Below are 17,773 nucleotides of genomic sequence, written 5' to 3'. Positions count from 1 at the left end.
GTAATAAAATAAAAATAAAACAATAAATAAAATTCCAAAAGACGTGCCTCCCATGCCTACGTAGCAGCCATGTTGAATGTGGGCCATTGATATGGAGGCCATGTCATGATGAATATATCTATTGTCTGTTGTACATAGAATACAAATACAAGTCTCTGGATCATGCTATTTTTGGTACAGTAACACGTAACAAGCATATTCATACACCAGCTGCAACGGCCACAACAGATACCCGGGGACTCAATGTGCAGGCTGGCTAACCTGAACTAACAAGAGCCAACTACACTCTGCCCTGTTGAGTGACGTAGGAGTCAGCGAATGAGAGTGTAGTTGGTTCTTGTTAGTTCAGGTTAGCCAGCCTGCACATTGAGTCCCTGGGTATCTGTTGTGGCCATCGCAGCTGGTGTATGAATGTGCTTGTTACGTGTTTATCTTGTTACCGTTTGTTCAATGAAGCAATGAAATGTGCACACATTGACTTGTTGCACTTTATCTTCTTTTTTAAATGTGAAATGATCCCAAACTTTGGAGATCCTATCTTTTACACGCTATTTCATCCTGGCTCACACTTATTATTATTACTACTTAAGTCTGCAGTAATTATTCCTTGTGGAAATTAGATATGCACGATTTCAAAATCTGTGATACAGTGAGACCGGCAAAAGGATAACCATTACAGTATATGGCAAAGGACGCATGTATTGTATTTTAGCACTTCAGATCATCATTAAGGCCACAAAAAAGCACAAAATTAGGGGTTACAAATCAGTTTCACAAAGAAATCATACAGGAAAAAGAACTTCTCCTATTTGAATCATATGCATGTGTTTGTTCATTTGAGATGATCATTTTACAGAGACACTCCGGTATTGAAATTCACAAGGTTTAATGAAGTAAGTCGTAAATATTTTCATTAGGTCAAATTGTTAACTAGTGTACATATAAATTAGTGTACATATACTGTACATCCATGCATAAAGCATTTGAAACTTGCTGGTTTGAACAATGTTTCTCATTTCATTGCATTTTCATATTTACAAAAATAAATAAAACGTTTACCATAATCTATCTGGTAATGAATAGCTTTATCAATTTAAATAGAGGTTTGGTTAAACATTTAATGACAAGCCTTCACATCATTGAATCTCATTAAAGAATCTTAAATTGTGCAAATTACAGCAAATTGCTCTGAAACTTTCTAATCACTGTATACCAAATGCATTTCATTAGCCAGGTAGCAACGTACAGGACTGAGCCTGAGATATGAACTACTGGTAATGTGTAGAGACAGTTACAAAGTATCATAGGAATACATACAGTAGCAGATTTTGCCTTAATGCTTGTTTTGGACTTCCATGTTGTCGATTTCCAGTGTCACGGTCGCAGGCTAACTGAGAGAGGAATCTCATCATTCTGTGACTGTGTCAGATTAAATCCAACTGTGCATGCAGTCAATTAACGTGGGTAAACAGCCTCAGGTGGAAAACAGCGATCTTAGTTTAAAATAAAAGGGAGTATTTACATTCTGAGATCACACGGTCCCTTCTAAATCAATAAAGAAAATATATCTTCTTTTCCACACAGCAGCAAATTGTCTTAAAAAACAGCACTGTGAAATTATTATTGTCCTCTTATTGCCTAAATCAAGTCCATGACGTCTGGTGACCACACTGTGAAGTATGTATACGGTATGTCTTGTGGTGTTTGTTTTTAAGTGCTCTATAAATAAAGTTGAGTTGAACCAGTATTATCTCCAGTGTCAAACCACCTTTCAAAGAGACCCTTTCGCCCACCAGTCTCTTCATGGATTCATCTTCATGCAATGGTTTTTAAACCTGTTCTGACATTACCCCCTTTGGAGATCGGTGACACATCAAAAGAAAAACAAGCACACATTTATATTAAAAAAACCCACATAATCCAAAAGTATTTCTTAAAGTAATCAATAAGTATTAGACATTGAAAACCTTTTACAAAAAGCACACCTTAGATTAAAAAAAAAAAAAAAAACAACCCACAAAGATTTTGGAGTGAAATCAGACTTAACTGAAGGTAAGGCCTATACAGTACAGGAAAATGTCATCTTTTATTCTGAGGTGATTTTCATGATATTGCCACGCCGTTGCTCCGGTTCGCTGCCAAACCGAGGCTGTAATGGTTAGTGCAGGGTGATATCACCGAACACACTTCCCCCGTTTCCATGGCCTGCAAAGACCACACAACCAAAAGCAAGTCATTATTCATCTGCCCTCTTCACCTTCACTCGTCTCTTTGTAGTGTCATATCTCACCCGCAATGCAACTAGTGATATACTGCAAGTTTCAGAGTCACATGGATTTCTTTCAACAAAGCAAAGATTATTGTCAACCTCTTTTGTTGCTCTAAAGTTGTTATACAACCGCCAATTCCAATTACGTTAGGACATTGTGTAAAACGTAAATGAAAAACAGAATACACTCATTTTCAACCTATTTTAATCTGAATACACTACAAATGTGTAAACATGCTCTTGTCTCAGCTTTTTTTTCTCGAACTTGTTGCAGGCATTAAATTCAAATTTGCAAAAAAAATAAAATCAATTAAAAGTTCATCAGTTTCAACATGAAGTATCTTGTATTTGTAGTGTGTTGAATGTAATATATATAGGTTGAAAAGGATTTAACAAATTATTGTATTCTGTTTTTATTGATGTTTTACACAATGTCCCAACATCATTGGAACTAGGGTTTGTAGTACACTATATTGCCAAAAATATTCGCTCACCTGCCTTGACTCACATATGTACTTGAGTGACATCCCATTCCAAATCCATAGGGTTTGATATGACATCGGTCCATCCTCTGCAGTGATAAGCTTTAACACTTCAAGGAAGGCTTTCCACAAGGTTTAGGAGTGTGTTCATGGGAATGTTTGACCATTCTTCCAGAAACACATTTGTGAGGTTACAGACTGATGTTGAACGAGAAGGCCTGGCTCTCAGTCTCCACTCTAATTCATCCAAAAGTGTTCTATAGGGTTGAGGGTTGAGGTATGCTTCAGCATACCAGAAGAGTTTGGACAGTCAAACAGTTTGGGAACACCGCTACCTGTTCCAACATGTCTGTGCATCTGTGCACAAATCAAGGGACATAAAGACATGGATGAGAGAATTTGGTATGGAAGAACTTGACTTGCCTGCAGAGACTCCTGCCCTCAACCGGATAGAATACCTTTGCGTTGATTTCAAGTGGACAGTGAGCCAGGCCTTCTCGTCCAACATCAGTGAGTGACCTGACAAATATGCTCCTGAAAGAATGGGCAAAAATTCTTATAAACTCACTCCTTAAGCTTGTTGAAAGCCTTCCCACAAGAGTTGAAGCTGTTACAGCAGGAAACGGTTGACCAACATCATATTAAAGCACATGGATTTAGAAGAAGATATCTCTTAAAATAATATGTGACTCAAGGCAGGTGAGCAAATACTTTTGGCAATATAGTGTATATCAAGTTCAGTAGTGTACTGCATTCTGTCTCAAGTGATGTGTTTTTCCATAAAACTATCACACAGACATATACGCACATAAACAAATAGTTTTGTTTCATTTAGTAAAGCGAGGTAAACAAATGCCGATAAGTGAGCAAAGGCCAGCTTATCGGATGCCTCAAACATTTTCCTGACCCATTATCCCTTGGTGTGCAGTGTGTCGAGTTATTTTTCCTCCTTAACCTGCTCAGAAAACCTGTTCAATATTTACGATCGCAAATGCTTTTGTGAATGTGTGGTCAACATCGAGTGCGGCCAAGGCGCTGACACTGTGATTGTGATGTGAACTGGGATGACAGGATAAAATTAGAAGCTGAAGCTCACGCTGTAATGTATGACAGGAACAGAAATGACAAGGAATACAACTGAAATGACTGTGTGAATGTGTAACTTCTATTTACCTGAAACGAGACGACAACCAGCCACATGTTGACTTTCAGTGATATCCATTAGTAAAAGCTGTTGCAATCAATGGACCCTTAAATGCACAAAAGATTATGCATCAGTTTGACAGATACAGACATCAATTTAATAGGAACTCACTCAATGACTGAGCTGCCTTATTGACAATGGGCATCATTCACCAACATTTTTGTATGTTTTATATATAATGCTGAATATATTTTTTATTAATTGTCTTTTTTCCAATTCTACAGGATTGAGGTGAAGCTTCACTTCAATTTTAACTCGAGCTCCGAGGGGCTATTAAGGGCCCTTGCACCCCTGGCTACTGAGCCATTTTTAAAAAAATAGCACAAAAAATTGTAAGATATTGAAATGTTAGATAGGGTTAATGTGTGTGCAAAGTTTCATGAGTTTGCATGCATGTTTAGACCCTCAAACCAGAGTTGATTTCTCGGAAAACAACGTAACGAACAGCATGTTGCTACGACAAGAGTGTTTGTCAAAAAAACAAAATGTATCCTGTGACATCATGGAGGCCTTAACAGTCTTCTGAGCAAATATTAGCAGGAGAACAACAAAGTATGAAACGTCATTTCTAGGGTTGGGCATCGTTTGAATTCGAGCGATTCCGATTCTTTTAGCGGGCCGGATCAAAAACGTTTGCATGGTATAAATAAAGGCTTTCCAAATTATGACCTTCCATTTTCTCAGCAGCGTGCAGCATAAACTAAAATGAACATTTGACGCTGCGTTCTGCGCATTTGACGCTGTGCTCGACGCCGTTGTTCTCCAGGACCTTGAAATGCTTCTTACGAAGCCACTCCTTCGTTGGATTCTTTCTCTTCCAAACAAAGTTGAGTTTTTACTAAAGAGTTCTATTTGGGTTTCATCTGACCATGTGACATTCTCCCAATCCTCTTCTGGATCATCCAAATGCTCTACAATTACATCAGCTGTACAATTACAGAAAGTTGAGCTGCATAAATGGAATTAGTTCCAAAGCCGAATGCCACAGCGACGATGTGGAAACATTTTGCATTCAAGCGAGAACAACGCGGCCATCCCACGAACACCAACGAGCTGGGATGTCGAATTAGTCGCAACAAGGACAACACAACTTCATATCTCAAAGTGACTGAATCCATTTGAATCCTTTTAGCACCATAATAATAGATATATTTATTAGTTTCACAGCTGTTTGAATGATTACGATTGCACGAAGTAGCGAGGAGTTACGGTCATTTGAAATACACGTGCGCCGTGGTCTCACCGGTGATCCCCGTCGTTTTAAAAGAGTTTAACACAACCATACCACTCCAATTTTTCAGCTCGGTAAAAAACACATTTTGCCAAAACAATGCAAATACAAACGTTAGCGTTACTCACTATTGTAAGAGATGTAGCCATTGAACATGTTGTCACAGTGGCGTTTAAAGAAAGGCTGCAGACAAATCTTGAATCAAAACAGGTTGCTTTGATCTACTTGTTGTGCTGTTATCAATGTTGCTACTTGGCACTTTTTCTTAACCAATTGGAAACTTCATTGGCAGTATATTGCCTGTTAAGGCATTCATGACTATACCTCTGTGCCAAATGTTGAATATTTGTTAATAAGTGCAATTTTTATGAACAGAGCCTGAGTTTGTTTTATTTGTATCTTTTAAAAAAAAATATGATATTTATTGTTCTACATTACACTGTCGATGTTCATTATTCTTAGAATTACAATTGTTGAATTAATTAGATGTTCTTAAAAAGCATGTACTTGGATTATTAACTAACTATACTATGTTTGTCATATATCGTATATAAAATATATCGTTATCGTGACAGTCCGAGATACATATATGAAGAGAGAGCAAGAGCAATGGATAACACAAAAATATTGGACAAACAGTATAAAAAAACTGTAATAAAAACTGCAATATAGCGGGACCGCGAAGCAAGAACCACGATAGAGTGTAGGATTACTGCATCTGTAGTCCGTGTTGGTAAATTGCACGGACTCATTGTTCCTGGGTTAGTACTCATTGTTTGCATAACATGCATCCCGGGACTAATATAGTCTCAAGGGTAAAATTCTATATACATACGAGTTGTGGCAAAAAAAATACATTTATGAAAGAGTTCCACCAAACCAACATCTTTTGAACTCAGGCTGTTTACTGATAATTTGCAATATCCATCCATCCGTCCTCTTCACCGCTTCTCCTCACAAGGTGTCATAGGAGTGCTGGCACTTATTTCAACTGTCTTCGGGCGAGAGGCAGGGTACACCCAGAACTGATCGCCAGCAAATCAATTGCAGGGCACATATTAACAAACAACCATTTGTACTCACACTACGGACAATTTCAATTCTTCAATTACCCTACCATGCATGTTTTTGGAATGTGGCAGGACACTGGAGTACCTGGAGAAAACAGGAACAGGGAAAACACGCAAACTCCGCAGAGGAATGCTGAATTTGAACCCGGGAGCTCAGAACTGTGAGCTGCCTTGCAATATTCCATCCATCCATTTTCCAAGCCGCTTCTCCTCACAAGGGTCGCGGGCGTGCTGGAGCCTATCCCAGCTGTCTTCGGGCAGGAGGCGGGGTACGCCCTGAACTGGTTGCCAGCCAATCGCAAGGCACACATAAACAAACCATTCGCACTCACGTTCACACCGAGGGGCAATTGGGAGACTTCGATTAACCTACCATGCGTGTTTTTGGGATGTGGGAGGATCAATCAAGCTTTTGAATTCAAATAGAAGCGCATCAGCATATCAAAGAGGATATCCAAAAATCTGACTCCTTTTTGATGACTCAATTTATTATTTTAATACACAGGAGGGGACACGCACACTGACACTGGTTTTTTTTCGGAGAAGAGGGGTAAATTATGTCAATGTAAACACATTTTAATCATGTGCAACCGATGTACATGTTCAAATGAAGTAAATTCAAAGGACTCTTTTTTTCAGCGCTGGAGTCACGAAGCGATTGTGAGGGCAATAGGCGGCATAAATGATCGCCTTGATCAATTAGTAGGTGTCCTCACAAATATCAGTGGTTCATTAAATACACTGGTTAACAAATGAATTCTGAGTCCTTGCCTCAATTGCATTGTTGAAATCAAATGTTGCCGGGCATGAATTGTTCATCAGTGCTAATTAATTATTCATGTGTCTCTGGTGTGCAGATTTATGAGAACAGTTTCCCAGCCTCACCTCTAAGTATCGCCAAAGCACCAAAAGCTGCAGAAACGTGCGTACGCCAGCCATGCGGTTGGCGTGAGGTGCCGCACATTTCCACGGTCACTCTTGATACATCTGAACTTTGCCATGAAAAAGAACGGATGCCACGTTTTTGTGCGTACGCACCTTTTGTACATGAGGACCCAGGGCTCAAATCCGGCCGTGCCTGCGTGAGTTTTCTCCAGGTACTCCGGTTTCCTCCCACATCCCAAAAACATGCATGGTCGAAGACTCTAAATTGCCCGTAGGTGTAAATGTGAGTGAGAATGGATGTTTGTTTATATGTGCCCTGCGATTGGCTGGTGACTAGTTCAGGGTGTACACCCCTCTCGCCCGAAGATAGTTGGCATAGGCTCCAGCACGCCCGTGACCCTAGTGAGGAGAAGCGGTACGGAAAATTAATGAAAGTTTTTACATTGGAAACCAGTCGCCGAGTCATAATCGATTTATGGAAGAAATAATAGCCAGTTTAATCTATTGCAAAAAATAAATATTTACAGCAGAAGTATGAATAACTTCTAATTGACATGTACGGTAGGTGAACCTGAAGCAGCCGCTGAAGTGTATATCCAACTAGTAACCCTTTGAATTAATCAGTACCCAAAAAGTAGCTCTCAGTTTCAAAATCGATGGTGAGTACATCAATCCCTCGTTTGATATCGTTTAACTGTTGTTTAATCATTAAACAATACCAAATAATAGTCCGTTTATGAACAGTAACCCCCGCAATTGTTTTGCAATAAACATGAATGCAAAATGAATTTTATCTGATTATTCAAAGCCATACTCGATAGAGTAATCAATTCTGAAAATATTCTATAGTGACAGCCCTAAACAAAAATACATCTGAACAGTTGTATTGCCAGGAGAGATGTTATGATGGTGCAAAAATGGACACTCACAGCAATACTGTGGCTAAAGCCAGGAACTGTCTGAGGGCTTGTGGCACTGATGTAGTTGCTGACACCGGAGTCCTGAGTGACAGTACCATAGAGGTCAGCTCCATGACCAGGGCTGCTAGGACCAGGAAAGAGTCCAGGCCTTGTTACATCTGTTAAGAAAGAATCACCAAGGGGATTAGTTAGATGAACAAAAAACAACAACATCTTCAACACATTCGTGAGTCAGGTTTTGTTCTCCTGTGATTGGCTGGCAACCAGTTCAGGGTGTACCCCGCCTCCTGCCCGATGACAGCTGGGATAGGCTCCAGCACGCCCGCGACCCTAGTGAGGAGAAGCGGCTCAGAAAATGGATGGATGGATGGATGGATGGTTTTCTTCTCTCCCGGTTCGAGTCCACCACTGCCATCATTCCTGCGCCACAAAATTGCTGTACAACATTCATGACCAATCACATTGTCAAGTTTGCAGATGACACAAATGTGGTGGGTGCCATTGCCAATCGAGCAACACCAAGATTGTTAATGACTTCAGGAAGGCACATCATCAACCATTGCCACTGGCCATCCATCACCTGTGCTGTAGTAGAGAGGGTGAGCAGAACTATATTCTTCGGCTTAAACATTTGTGAGAACCTCTCCTGGACCCGTAACACTACGGGTTCTGTTCTCGTCGATGGCGCTTCAGCGGAGGGCCGCAAATTTGGCAGACCGGTCTGTGCCAAGCTGGGCATTGTGGTGCAGTGAGGGCGTGTCCTTGGAGATGCGCCTGGCGTAGTGACAATTGGGTCTATACTTCGACCTGCTAGCACCATGTCGAAGTCCAGCGCAGTAGATAGACTGCTGGTGTAACACAATTTTGGTTAATTTGATCGGGCTGGAGGCAGACAGATAGATACTAAATGTTGCAGACATATTTCAGTTACTAGGTCAATCTGTATTTAATTGGGGCACCCGCTCACATTGTCTGTTGCCACACCATGGCCAGAGCACTGACAATGCTCCACTCACGCACGGATTGCTGCGATTACCCATTGTCCTCTTACGCACAAATAAAGGTGCCGTGTCTCTGTCAAGACTCTCAGTTGCGCCACATTTGCAGGGAAAGAGAGGAGCCGCTTTAATTGGCGGCACCTGAAGTCTACTGTAAACACTCCCACAGTGGCGCCGTCTGCCCACTTTCAGATATGTTGGCCTGTGCTGGTCTATGAAATTAGCAACACCGGTCTAACCCGCCTCTGGCGCAAAGATGCGACGCCCACCTCACAGGATATACATCGTTTCTTCCTCCTGCACAGCCAGAGTACCTAATACAAATTAGCCAAGTGGTCCATCCATCTCCACATACCTTTGTCCTGGTTCCTCAGTACAATATGACTATGAATTAAAGAATATGAAAGGAAAGTACACCAGAAAAGGGGCTGAATATAGTCTAAAACATTTGCCCTGGAACAGATCAATTACATTTACCAAATTTCTGTAGGAATTTGGTTGAAATTAGAGGTTGCACTGTGATTCCACAGAATGATGCAATTAAGTGCAATGTCTGCTACAACTAACCTTGAAGATAATGATTGACTACGACTACAGGTACCTACTTTAGTTTTAGTAATTTGATATAGAACCACGGGTTGTCATTTTGTGTTCTTAAACAGCATACTCTAATTCCGTTAATTCACCAAATTTTGTTATCATTTTGTATTCATTGGCTTTCAGAAGTGTGGGCAACCATTAGTGATCACAACCAGGCAGTTTGCAGCAATGAATGCAAAGCAGAAATTGCACAGGGGATTTGGACATAACAATTCATCTTATCAACACCTGTCGCTAAAATGTCTCTCAACTAGAAGACATCCATATAATATACCCTTCACCTAACTAACAGTAACTCCCAATGCTCTTTTGTGAGCCTCTTTTAAATATATATTGGTGATTATCTTTTCTAAAGTGCTTAGAGTATTGTACCCATGGAGCCAGCTGTGTGACAGGCAGGAAATTACACAAGGTGCCCTGAGTAATGAATGATTGAAGGGGGGAAGTCATATTTGCAAGAACCCATGTTACAAAGCAGTAAAAGAGCAAATACTAACCCTCAACCCTCATCTATCATTTTGAGAAGCTCTCTATTGAAATACAGTACAGCGCAAAGAGGAGTAATGTATTACAAAAGTAACAGAATTATAGTAATGCATTATTTTACAAGTACCAAATATTTTGGCCCTATTTTACCTGTTCTGCGATTGGCTGGCGACCAGTTCAGGGTGTACGCGCCCTCTCGCCCAGACTCAGCTGGGATAGGGTCCAGCACGTCTGTGACCCAAGTGAGATGAGCGGTACGGAAAATGGATGGATGGATATTTTACCTGTCTGTTGCAATGCATTTGAAAATTCTGCCCTTGGCATCCATTCCGTTATGTTTAAGTCCTGCTGCCTGCACAGCCCGACAGTACCCCATCACTCATGTTGAGTTGTGTTCATGAAATCATTGGGCCAATTACATGACATGTCATTATATCAGCAACATGAATTGGTTGTGATGTTGCTCAGTGTACAATGTCAGTCTACGTTAGTGCGGGGCCATTTGGCCAAAACTCCTATCCGAATATTTTTTTGGCTGACGATACATGATACACTGTATATTCATATATTTTCTCAGTTGGAAAGTTTTAAATCTATGTCAAAACAACATGTAAGTTCTAACACACTTTTATTAAATTTTGTATTTTGAATGAAATGGCTCGGACTAGTTTCCATCTTCGTTTGAAAAATATGCAGCTGCGCATGAAATATGAATTGGAATTTGAATGAAATTAGTCTTTCCACTAATAATGGATTGATAGTGTGAAAAATTATTCAAGAGTGCAAACAATAAAAGTTTTATCATAACAAAAAAGATAACAGCCAAATGCTTTGATAAAATAAAGTTGTCTCGTGATGTGGACTGTTTTGAATAGCAAATGATACATACAAATTGACCTCTCCTTTATAAATAGGGTTGGTCATCGAGAATCGAGAACCGATTGGAATCAATGTTCCGGTTCTCCCGGAACCGTTCAAATTTCAAAATTTCGGTTCCCAGTTTCGATGCCTAGTCCTCCAGAAGAAGTAGCAAAAAGCAACGAAGAAACGGCGTAAACCAACGAAGAAGAACGGCCACAATGACGTGCTTGTGCCCAACGGCAGCGGCAGCGAACAAGTGGATTGTGTACCTGCAGTAAGGCTGACACTAAAGTTCAGTTTGTCCTCAATAGACCTTTAGGCAGGTATTATGAAAGTCTGAGGTGTGCAGAGTGAACAGGACTGACCACAACATCAGAAGGGGTGCTTACCAAACATAGAAGACTATTTGACCGACATGTCAATAATCTCGGACACAGTTGCACAGACACTCATTTGATGTGTGATCATGGTGCAGGAAAGAAACATTCTCAAATCCATACCTTCTAGGTCAGAGCAGGATCGCTGCAATAAGTGGGCAACGATGTGAACGCTCTTCTGCATTCAATATACTCATCATTTAATATTTTTTAGAACCAATGCTCTCTTTACATACATTATTTGGTGTGATCTAGTGTCCTCCTATACCTAACAAACCTGCAAGGACACAATTTTCTGCATTCCTAACCTTTGAAAGATTCATCCATCCATCCATTTTCTGAGCCGCTTCTCCTCAGTAGGGTCGCGGGCCTGCTGGAGCCTATCGCAGCTATCATCGGGCAGGAGGCCGGGTACACCCTGAACTGGTTGCCAGCCAATCGCAGGGCACATACAAACAAACAACCATTCGCACTCCACCTACAGGCAATTTAGAGTTGTCAATTAACCTACCATGCATGTTTTTGGGATGTGGGAGGAAACTGGAGTGCCCGGAGAAAACCCACGCAGGCACGGGGAGAACATGCAAACTCCACACAGGCAGAATTGAACCCCGCTCCTCAGAACTGTGAGGCAGACGCTCTAACCAGTCGTCCACCGTGCCGCCCCTTTGAAAGATTGTTTTATGTAATATCAACAAAAAGTAAATGTTGCACACGATAAGATGAACCCAGAGCTACACAGCATGTAGATTATCCTGTCAGGTCTTAAAGCCAACAGTGGCTGAGAATTTAAAGAGTCAAAAACAAAACAGCAGACGGCAAATTAACACCTCTCCAAATTCAGTGCTATCAAATGCATGCTGCGTATTTTACGCAAATGTCCATTACATTTATAGCTTCATGCTTCACCACTATTACCGTTATCCTCGGAATAAATATGTAGGAGGAGTGGATACGTGAATTTACACACCTGGGCTCTTAAAAGGGTCCGGGCTGTGAAGGTGGTGTTGAAGGGTGGTGGGAGAATTGCAGCCCGAGCCGGCATGCTCGTTAGGTAGCATCTGAGCTGCCGTCTGTGGCCTGAGGGAGCCGTAGTCGGTCACCGAGTAGGGTGCTCCGCCCCTCATGTCAGTGCTGGTTCCAGCCAAAGAGCACAACCCATAATCAGGGAGCCCTGGGAGACAGGGGAGAAGTGTGAGGTTGGGAGGATGAGGGGAAGTGAAGAGTGTAACGCCGTCATTTTTGGGACAGCAGTAGTCTCGTGTTGTCTTTGCATGTCACTGTTGTGATCCCCAACCAAGACTATCAATCAAAAGGCATTGATTGAGGGATGGGTCATGAAGCTATCTGAATACATGACACTTCAATCAAAAGCATACTTTATACCACTCATCTTTGAAACCCTCTAGGACTAATAAACATGGCAGCTATGCAAATTCAAAAAAACTGGATACCACATGAACACACACACACACACACACACACCTTTGCCTAAGCACATGTGCAAAAAAAAAAAAATATTACAATGGCTTATTTATAGCACCCCAATAAACACTCTTTTGTGCTGGAAGAAAATCTTCAACAGAAACAATACGGGAACAATGATTAAGAGAACAACCAATCATTTATGTCAGGCTGTGCTCAGTCAATGAAAATAAGCTAAAAAAAATGCCTCATCCATTTTAAATGTCATACTGACATGTTGATAAGGTAGAGTTCATGGACCAGAGGAGGAGTTCGGTCTCAGGGTTTGTCTTTGTTTAAAGTACGGGTCAAAATCCCTATTTTAAACTTACAATTGTGGGTGTTTTTAGTTCCTTGTATTTTTAATATTGTTGTCATCATTGTAAGTTAAAATGATTTGTGCGATAACACAAACTAACAAAAAATATTATTATTATTTTTTTTTAAAATTCACACTTTTTTAAAATTGGTAACACAAGTAGGCTGAGGAAAGAATTGTCAACAGTCCAAAGGCTGAGGCATCACAAAAGCATATTAAAATAGTATGTATGCTGCCAAATAATGAAATGTAAAAAAGACCCTCAATTCAAATAAAAGGTAATCATATGTACAGTACAACAGGGTGACATATTGGACATCATATAAAACCACAATGACATATATTTATTGGTGTTTCTCTGCACATTTAAAAAAGACAAATGGAAATCAACACTGCTAACAGAAAATGTTGGAGATACAGAGGATACAAATAATCTAAACTTTGTGCACCCACATATAAGATTGCTTAAGAATGCAAGGTATTACTTATGTGTTAAAGCGAGGTATTACGATGAGGAAATACGTGGAAAGCGTGCCAGGCCACACAGAATACAGACAGAGCGTTTACCTGCCCCTGTGTTCTGCCCGTATGCCATGTAGCTGCCACCTCTCCCTGAGCCACGTGTTGCTGCTACTGCTGCTGTCACTGGTCCATATGCTGTTGCAAACGCTGAGAAAATATGAATGCGGTATACATCATTCATCTACCTTTTATTACATGCTGCAGTTATAGTGGCACGATAGCTCGCTCTTTTTTATGTCACTGAGCAAAGCCTATAGACAGGAGCCAACCACGTGGTTTGATTATGCCTGTGTTTAGCAGCTTTCTTTCAAAGTAACAATAGATCTGTAGAAACAGTTGACAAACAACGTATCAAATTAGCACTGAACAAGTTACTCTACTTACTGAGCAATTTACAATGTCACCCCATTCACACAATGATTAATGACAATAGAGCATGCTGGAGTGGTTGGAAAGTTCAAGTTCACAGCTCATCCACACAGCGCCAGGTGCAAATGGGAGTTTAATGTTACTTGAGGATACTTCGACTGGGTTGCATAAGATATAGCCTGCGACCTTACAGATTAGAGTTGATCTTGTCATGAGCTGTGCCCTGCAGTTCCTTTGTTGGAGCTTGGGTGGCGCTTTGCACCCCTCTAGCTGGTCCTATCCCGAGCCGCCCTTGGTCCCACATCGCCTTGGAGATTCGTTACCAGCCTACCCCCCTCTGAAGGTAACTATAATTTTTACTATTATCGACCGATTTTCCAAATACATCCATTGAATACTGCTTCCCAAGCTACCCTGTGCCTTTGAAACTGCTAACCTCCTTGTCAATCATCTCTTCAAACTCCACGGAATCCCCATCGACATCGTCTCGGACTGAGGTCCTCAGTTCTCCTCCCTTGTTTGGAAGGAGTATTGTAAAGCGGCGAGTGCAGCAGCAAGCTTGTCTTCCGGATACCATCCACAGACCAACGGCCAGACGGAGCGGGCAAATCAGTCCCTGGAGACGGCCCTTTGCTGCTTTGCCGCACGCAGCCCCACCTCCTGGAGCTCATTCAACCGATGGATAGAATACGCCTACAACTCCCTCACCAGCTCCGCCACTGGTATGTCTCTGTTCATGGCCTGCTACGGTTTGCAACCTCCATTATTTAGGGAACGGGAGCATGCGGTGGCGGTTCCCGAGGAGAAGGATCACCTAAAGAGGGTTCAGTCCATTTGGAAGGAGGTCAGGGCGGCCTTAACTCGGTCCGCGGAGAGAAATAAACGGCTTGCGGACCGTCGTCTCTCCCCTACACCTGAGTACAAGGTTGGTCAGACTGTTTGGCTTTCCTCCCGTGACCTCCCACTCCAGACGGAATCCCGCAAATTCACTCCGCGCTCTATTGGTCCGTTCCCGATCACTAAAATCATCAATTCCACATCAGTACAACTAAAACTTCCGCAATCTCTTAAGATTCATCCGACGTTCCATGTGTCACGACTCAAGCCTGTCTTCACCTGCGCTCTTAGCCCTCTGGCCGTACCCCCTCCGCCCCCCGCGTTATCGACGAACATACGGCCTTCACAGTGTCCCGCATCCTTTTGAGGCCCAGGAGCAGGGATTACCAGTTTGTGGTGGATTGGGAGGGGTATGGTCTGGAGGAACGCTCCTAGATCTCCCGCAAGCAGATTCTTGACGACTCCCTGATTTCGGACATTTACGCGGCTCACCCTGGGAAGCCGGGCAGGATGCCAAGAAGGGTCTGTTGAGAGGGGGGTACTGTCATAAGCTGTGCCCTGCAGTTCCTTTGTTGGAGCTTGGGTGGCGCTTTGCGCCCCTCTCGCCCTCTCTCTCTATATCTTCCCAGTAATCATCACGACCTCAGCTGCACACCTGTTGTCAATCAGCCTTCATCACCTGCATTTAAGCCTGCCAGATCCAAGACTCCACTGCCAGAGTATTCAAGTTCACCCTTGGTGCAGCGGGTTTCAACTTACACGCCAGTCCTCGCAATATTTCGGACCTCCATGTTCTTCCTTGTCCTCAGTGCTCCTTCCGTGTTCCCCACCTTGCTGACCTCTTCCACCACGCTGCCAAGCCATCCACTTGATCACGCCACCGCCTGCCGCACGCTCCCTGTCTCAATGACCGGCCAGTACGCCTCAAGGATCCACCTTTGACTCCCTCCACAATAAACCATTCTCCACTAACTTCTTCATCCTCTGACTGCTTCTGGGTCCTGTTAAGATTAATACCATCGCATCTTGACAGATCTCTCCAATAGCAGAGGAAAAAAAACCCAACTTCAATTAAAAGTGAAGGAAATGCAAAATATTTTGGGGCAAGAATAAATTGTATGTGCCCCCACTAGTCTAAACACGGTGTTTTAGTTAATATTGCATTAATGGATTAAGAATTAGAGATAAATTATATAATATGTACAGTATAATATAATGCAATATAATATAATATAAAAAGGCAGAAAGGTAACCAACTGGTTAGCACATCCGCCTCACAGTTCTGAGGACCGGGTTCAAATCCCAGCCTCGCCTGTGTGGAGTTGGCATATTCTCCCCGAGCCTACATGGGTTTTCTTCAGGTGCTCCGGTTTCCTCCCACATCCCAAAAGCATGTATGGTAGGTTGATTGAAGACTCTAAATTGCCCGTAGGTGTGAATGTGAGTGCAAGCGGTTGTTTGTTTGTATGTGCCCTGCGATTGGCTGACGACCAGTTCAAGGTGTACCCCGCCTCTCACACGAAGATAGGCCGCCCACGACCCTAGTGAGGATAAGCGGTACGGAAAATGGATCGATGAATAATATAAAAATGTAATTAAATTATTTTCGACAATCTCAGGGGGGGCCATTGTTGGGCAATTTCGCCCTCTGCTGTCGACTGAAATTAAACTTGAACCCAAACTTGCTAGAATATTGTTCAAACAATTGTTAATGTCATCAACCCGTAGTTTTGCTTGTTATTGCAGCGTACACGGGTCCCGCTATCCTGATCTCTGGGTTTGTTCAGGTGATGTTTGCGCTGCATGTTCATCCATCCATCCATCCATCCATTTTCTGGGACGCTTACCCTCACTAGGGTCGCGGGCGTGCTGGAGCCTATCCCAGCTGTCATCGGGCAGGAGGCGGGGTACACCCTGAACTGGTTGTGCGCTGCATGTTATCAAATCAAATCACATATATTTATATTGCACTTGTTACCCATTAAAATGCAACACAAAGTGTTTTGGAGAAATTAAAACTGACAAAAAAAAGTATACAAGTATACAAAGTATAGTAGTAGTAGTATACAAAGAGTATACCCACCGCTCCCTCCCCCACAAGTTAACGCAAAACACACCCACATGAAAATGTAAACCTGCACGTACACACGCACAGAGCACATATTGATTAATAGTGTTGAGACATGTTAAGGCACTGAGGATCCAGCTCAGGAAAGACAGCAGCCACAGAGGATGCTGCTCCGAAAACCACCATGACCCGAGAAGACAGGGATGGACTCCCCACATTTTGCAGAGCCCCCCCTGTGCCTCGGGGCACAGGAACGCTGCAGAATGGCATCCCCCGGGTAGACCGAACACAGCTTCCAACGTGGAGGCTCCCAAGAGGAGACACTGGATTTAAACTTTAAACTTTCGACTAAGGTTAAGAAGACTAAAAGACAATAGGACAGAATAAAAACCTGAAGGACAATAAGAAATACAATTACAACCCCAATTCCAATGAAGTTGGGACATTGTGTTAAACATAAATTAAAAACAGAATACAATGATTTGCAAATCATGTTCAACCTATTTTTAATTGAATACACTACAAAGACAAGATATTTAATGTTCAAACTGACAAACTTTATTGTTTTTAGCAAATAATGATTAACTTAGAATTTTATGTCTGCAACAGGTTCCAAAAAAGCTGGGACAGGTGGCAAAAAAGACTGAGAAAGTTGAGGAACGCTCATCAAACACCTGTTTGGAACATCCCACAGGTGAACAGGCTAATTGGGAACAGGTGGGTGCCATGATTGGGTATAAAAGGAGCTTCCCTGAATTGCTCAGTCATTCACAAGCAAAGATGGGGCGAGGTTCACCTCTTTGTGAACAAG

The 17,773-nt window shown here is 42.1% G+C and overlaps 1 protein-coding gene across 12 annotated transcripts in view; it reads right to left on the bottom strand.

Annotated features, from left to right (window-relative positions):
* Positions 1 to 869: 869 nt before the first annotated feature.
* LOC133482458 (RNA-binding protein Musashi homolog 2-like) overlaps positions 870 to 17,773 on the bottom strand; it is a 103,740-nt gene continuing 86,836 nt past the window's right edge. For 5 of the 12 annotated variants that reach the window (XM_061782607.1, XM_061782612.1, XM_061782611.1 and 2 more), the window contains 5 exons: positions 13,734 to 13,835; positions 12,354 to 12,557; positions 8,071 to 8,219; positions 3,925 to 4,001; positions 870 to 2,205 (listed from right to left, as the gene is read on the bottom strand). In XM_061782607.1, coding sequence (XP_061638591.1) covers positions 3,960 to 4,001; positions 8,071 to 8,219; positions 12,354 to 12,557; positions 13,734 to 13,835 — 497 coding nt within the window. In that variant the 3' untranslated portion in view covers positions 870 to 2,205; positions 3,925 to 3,959. The other 7 variants (XM_061782610.1, XM_061782615.1, XR_009789797.1 and 4 more) reach the window with 6 other exon arrangements.

This window comes from Phyllopteryx taeniolatus, chromosome 8, assembly GCF_024500385.1.
Source record: "Phyllopteryx taeniolatus isolate TA_2022b chromosome 8, UOR_Ptae_1.2, whole genome shotgun sequence".
Lineage (NCBI taxonomy): Eukaryota > Metazoa > Chordata > Actinopteri > Syngnathiformes > Syngnathidae > Phyllopteryx > Phyllopteryx taeniolatus.
The sequence above is the reverse complement of the archived record's forward strand: the minus strand, read 5'-3'. Positions and strand labels throughout refer to the sequence as shown.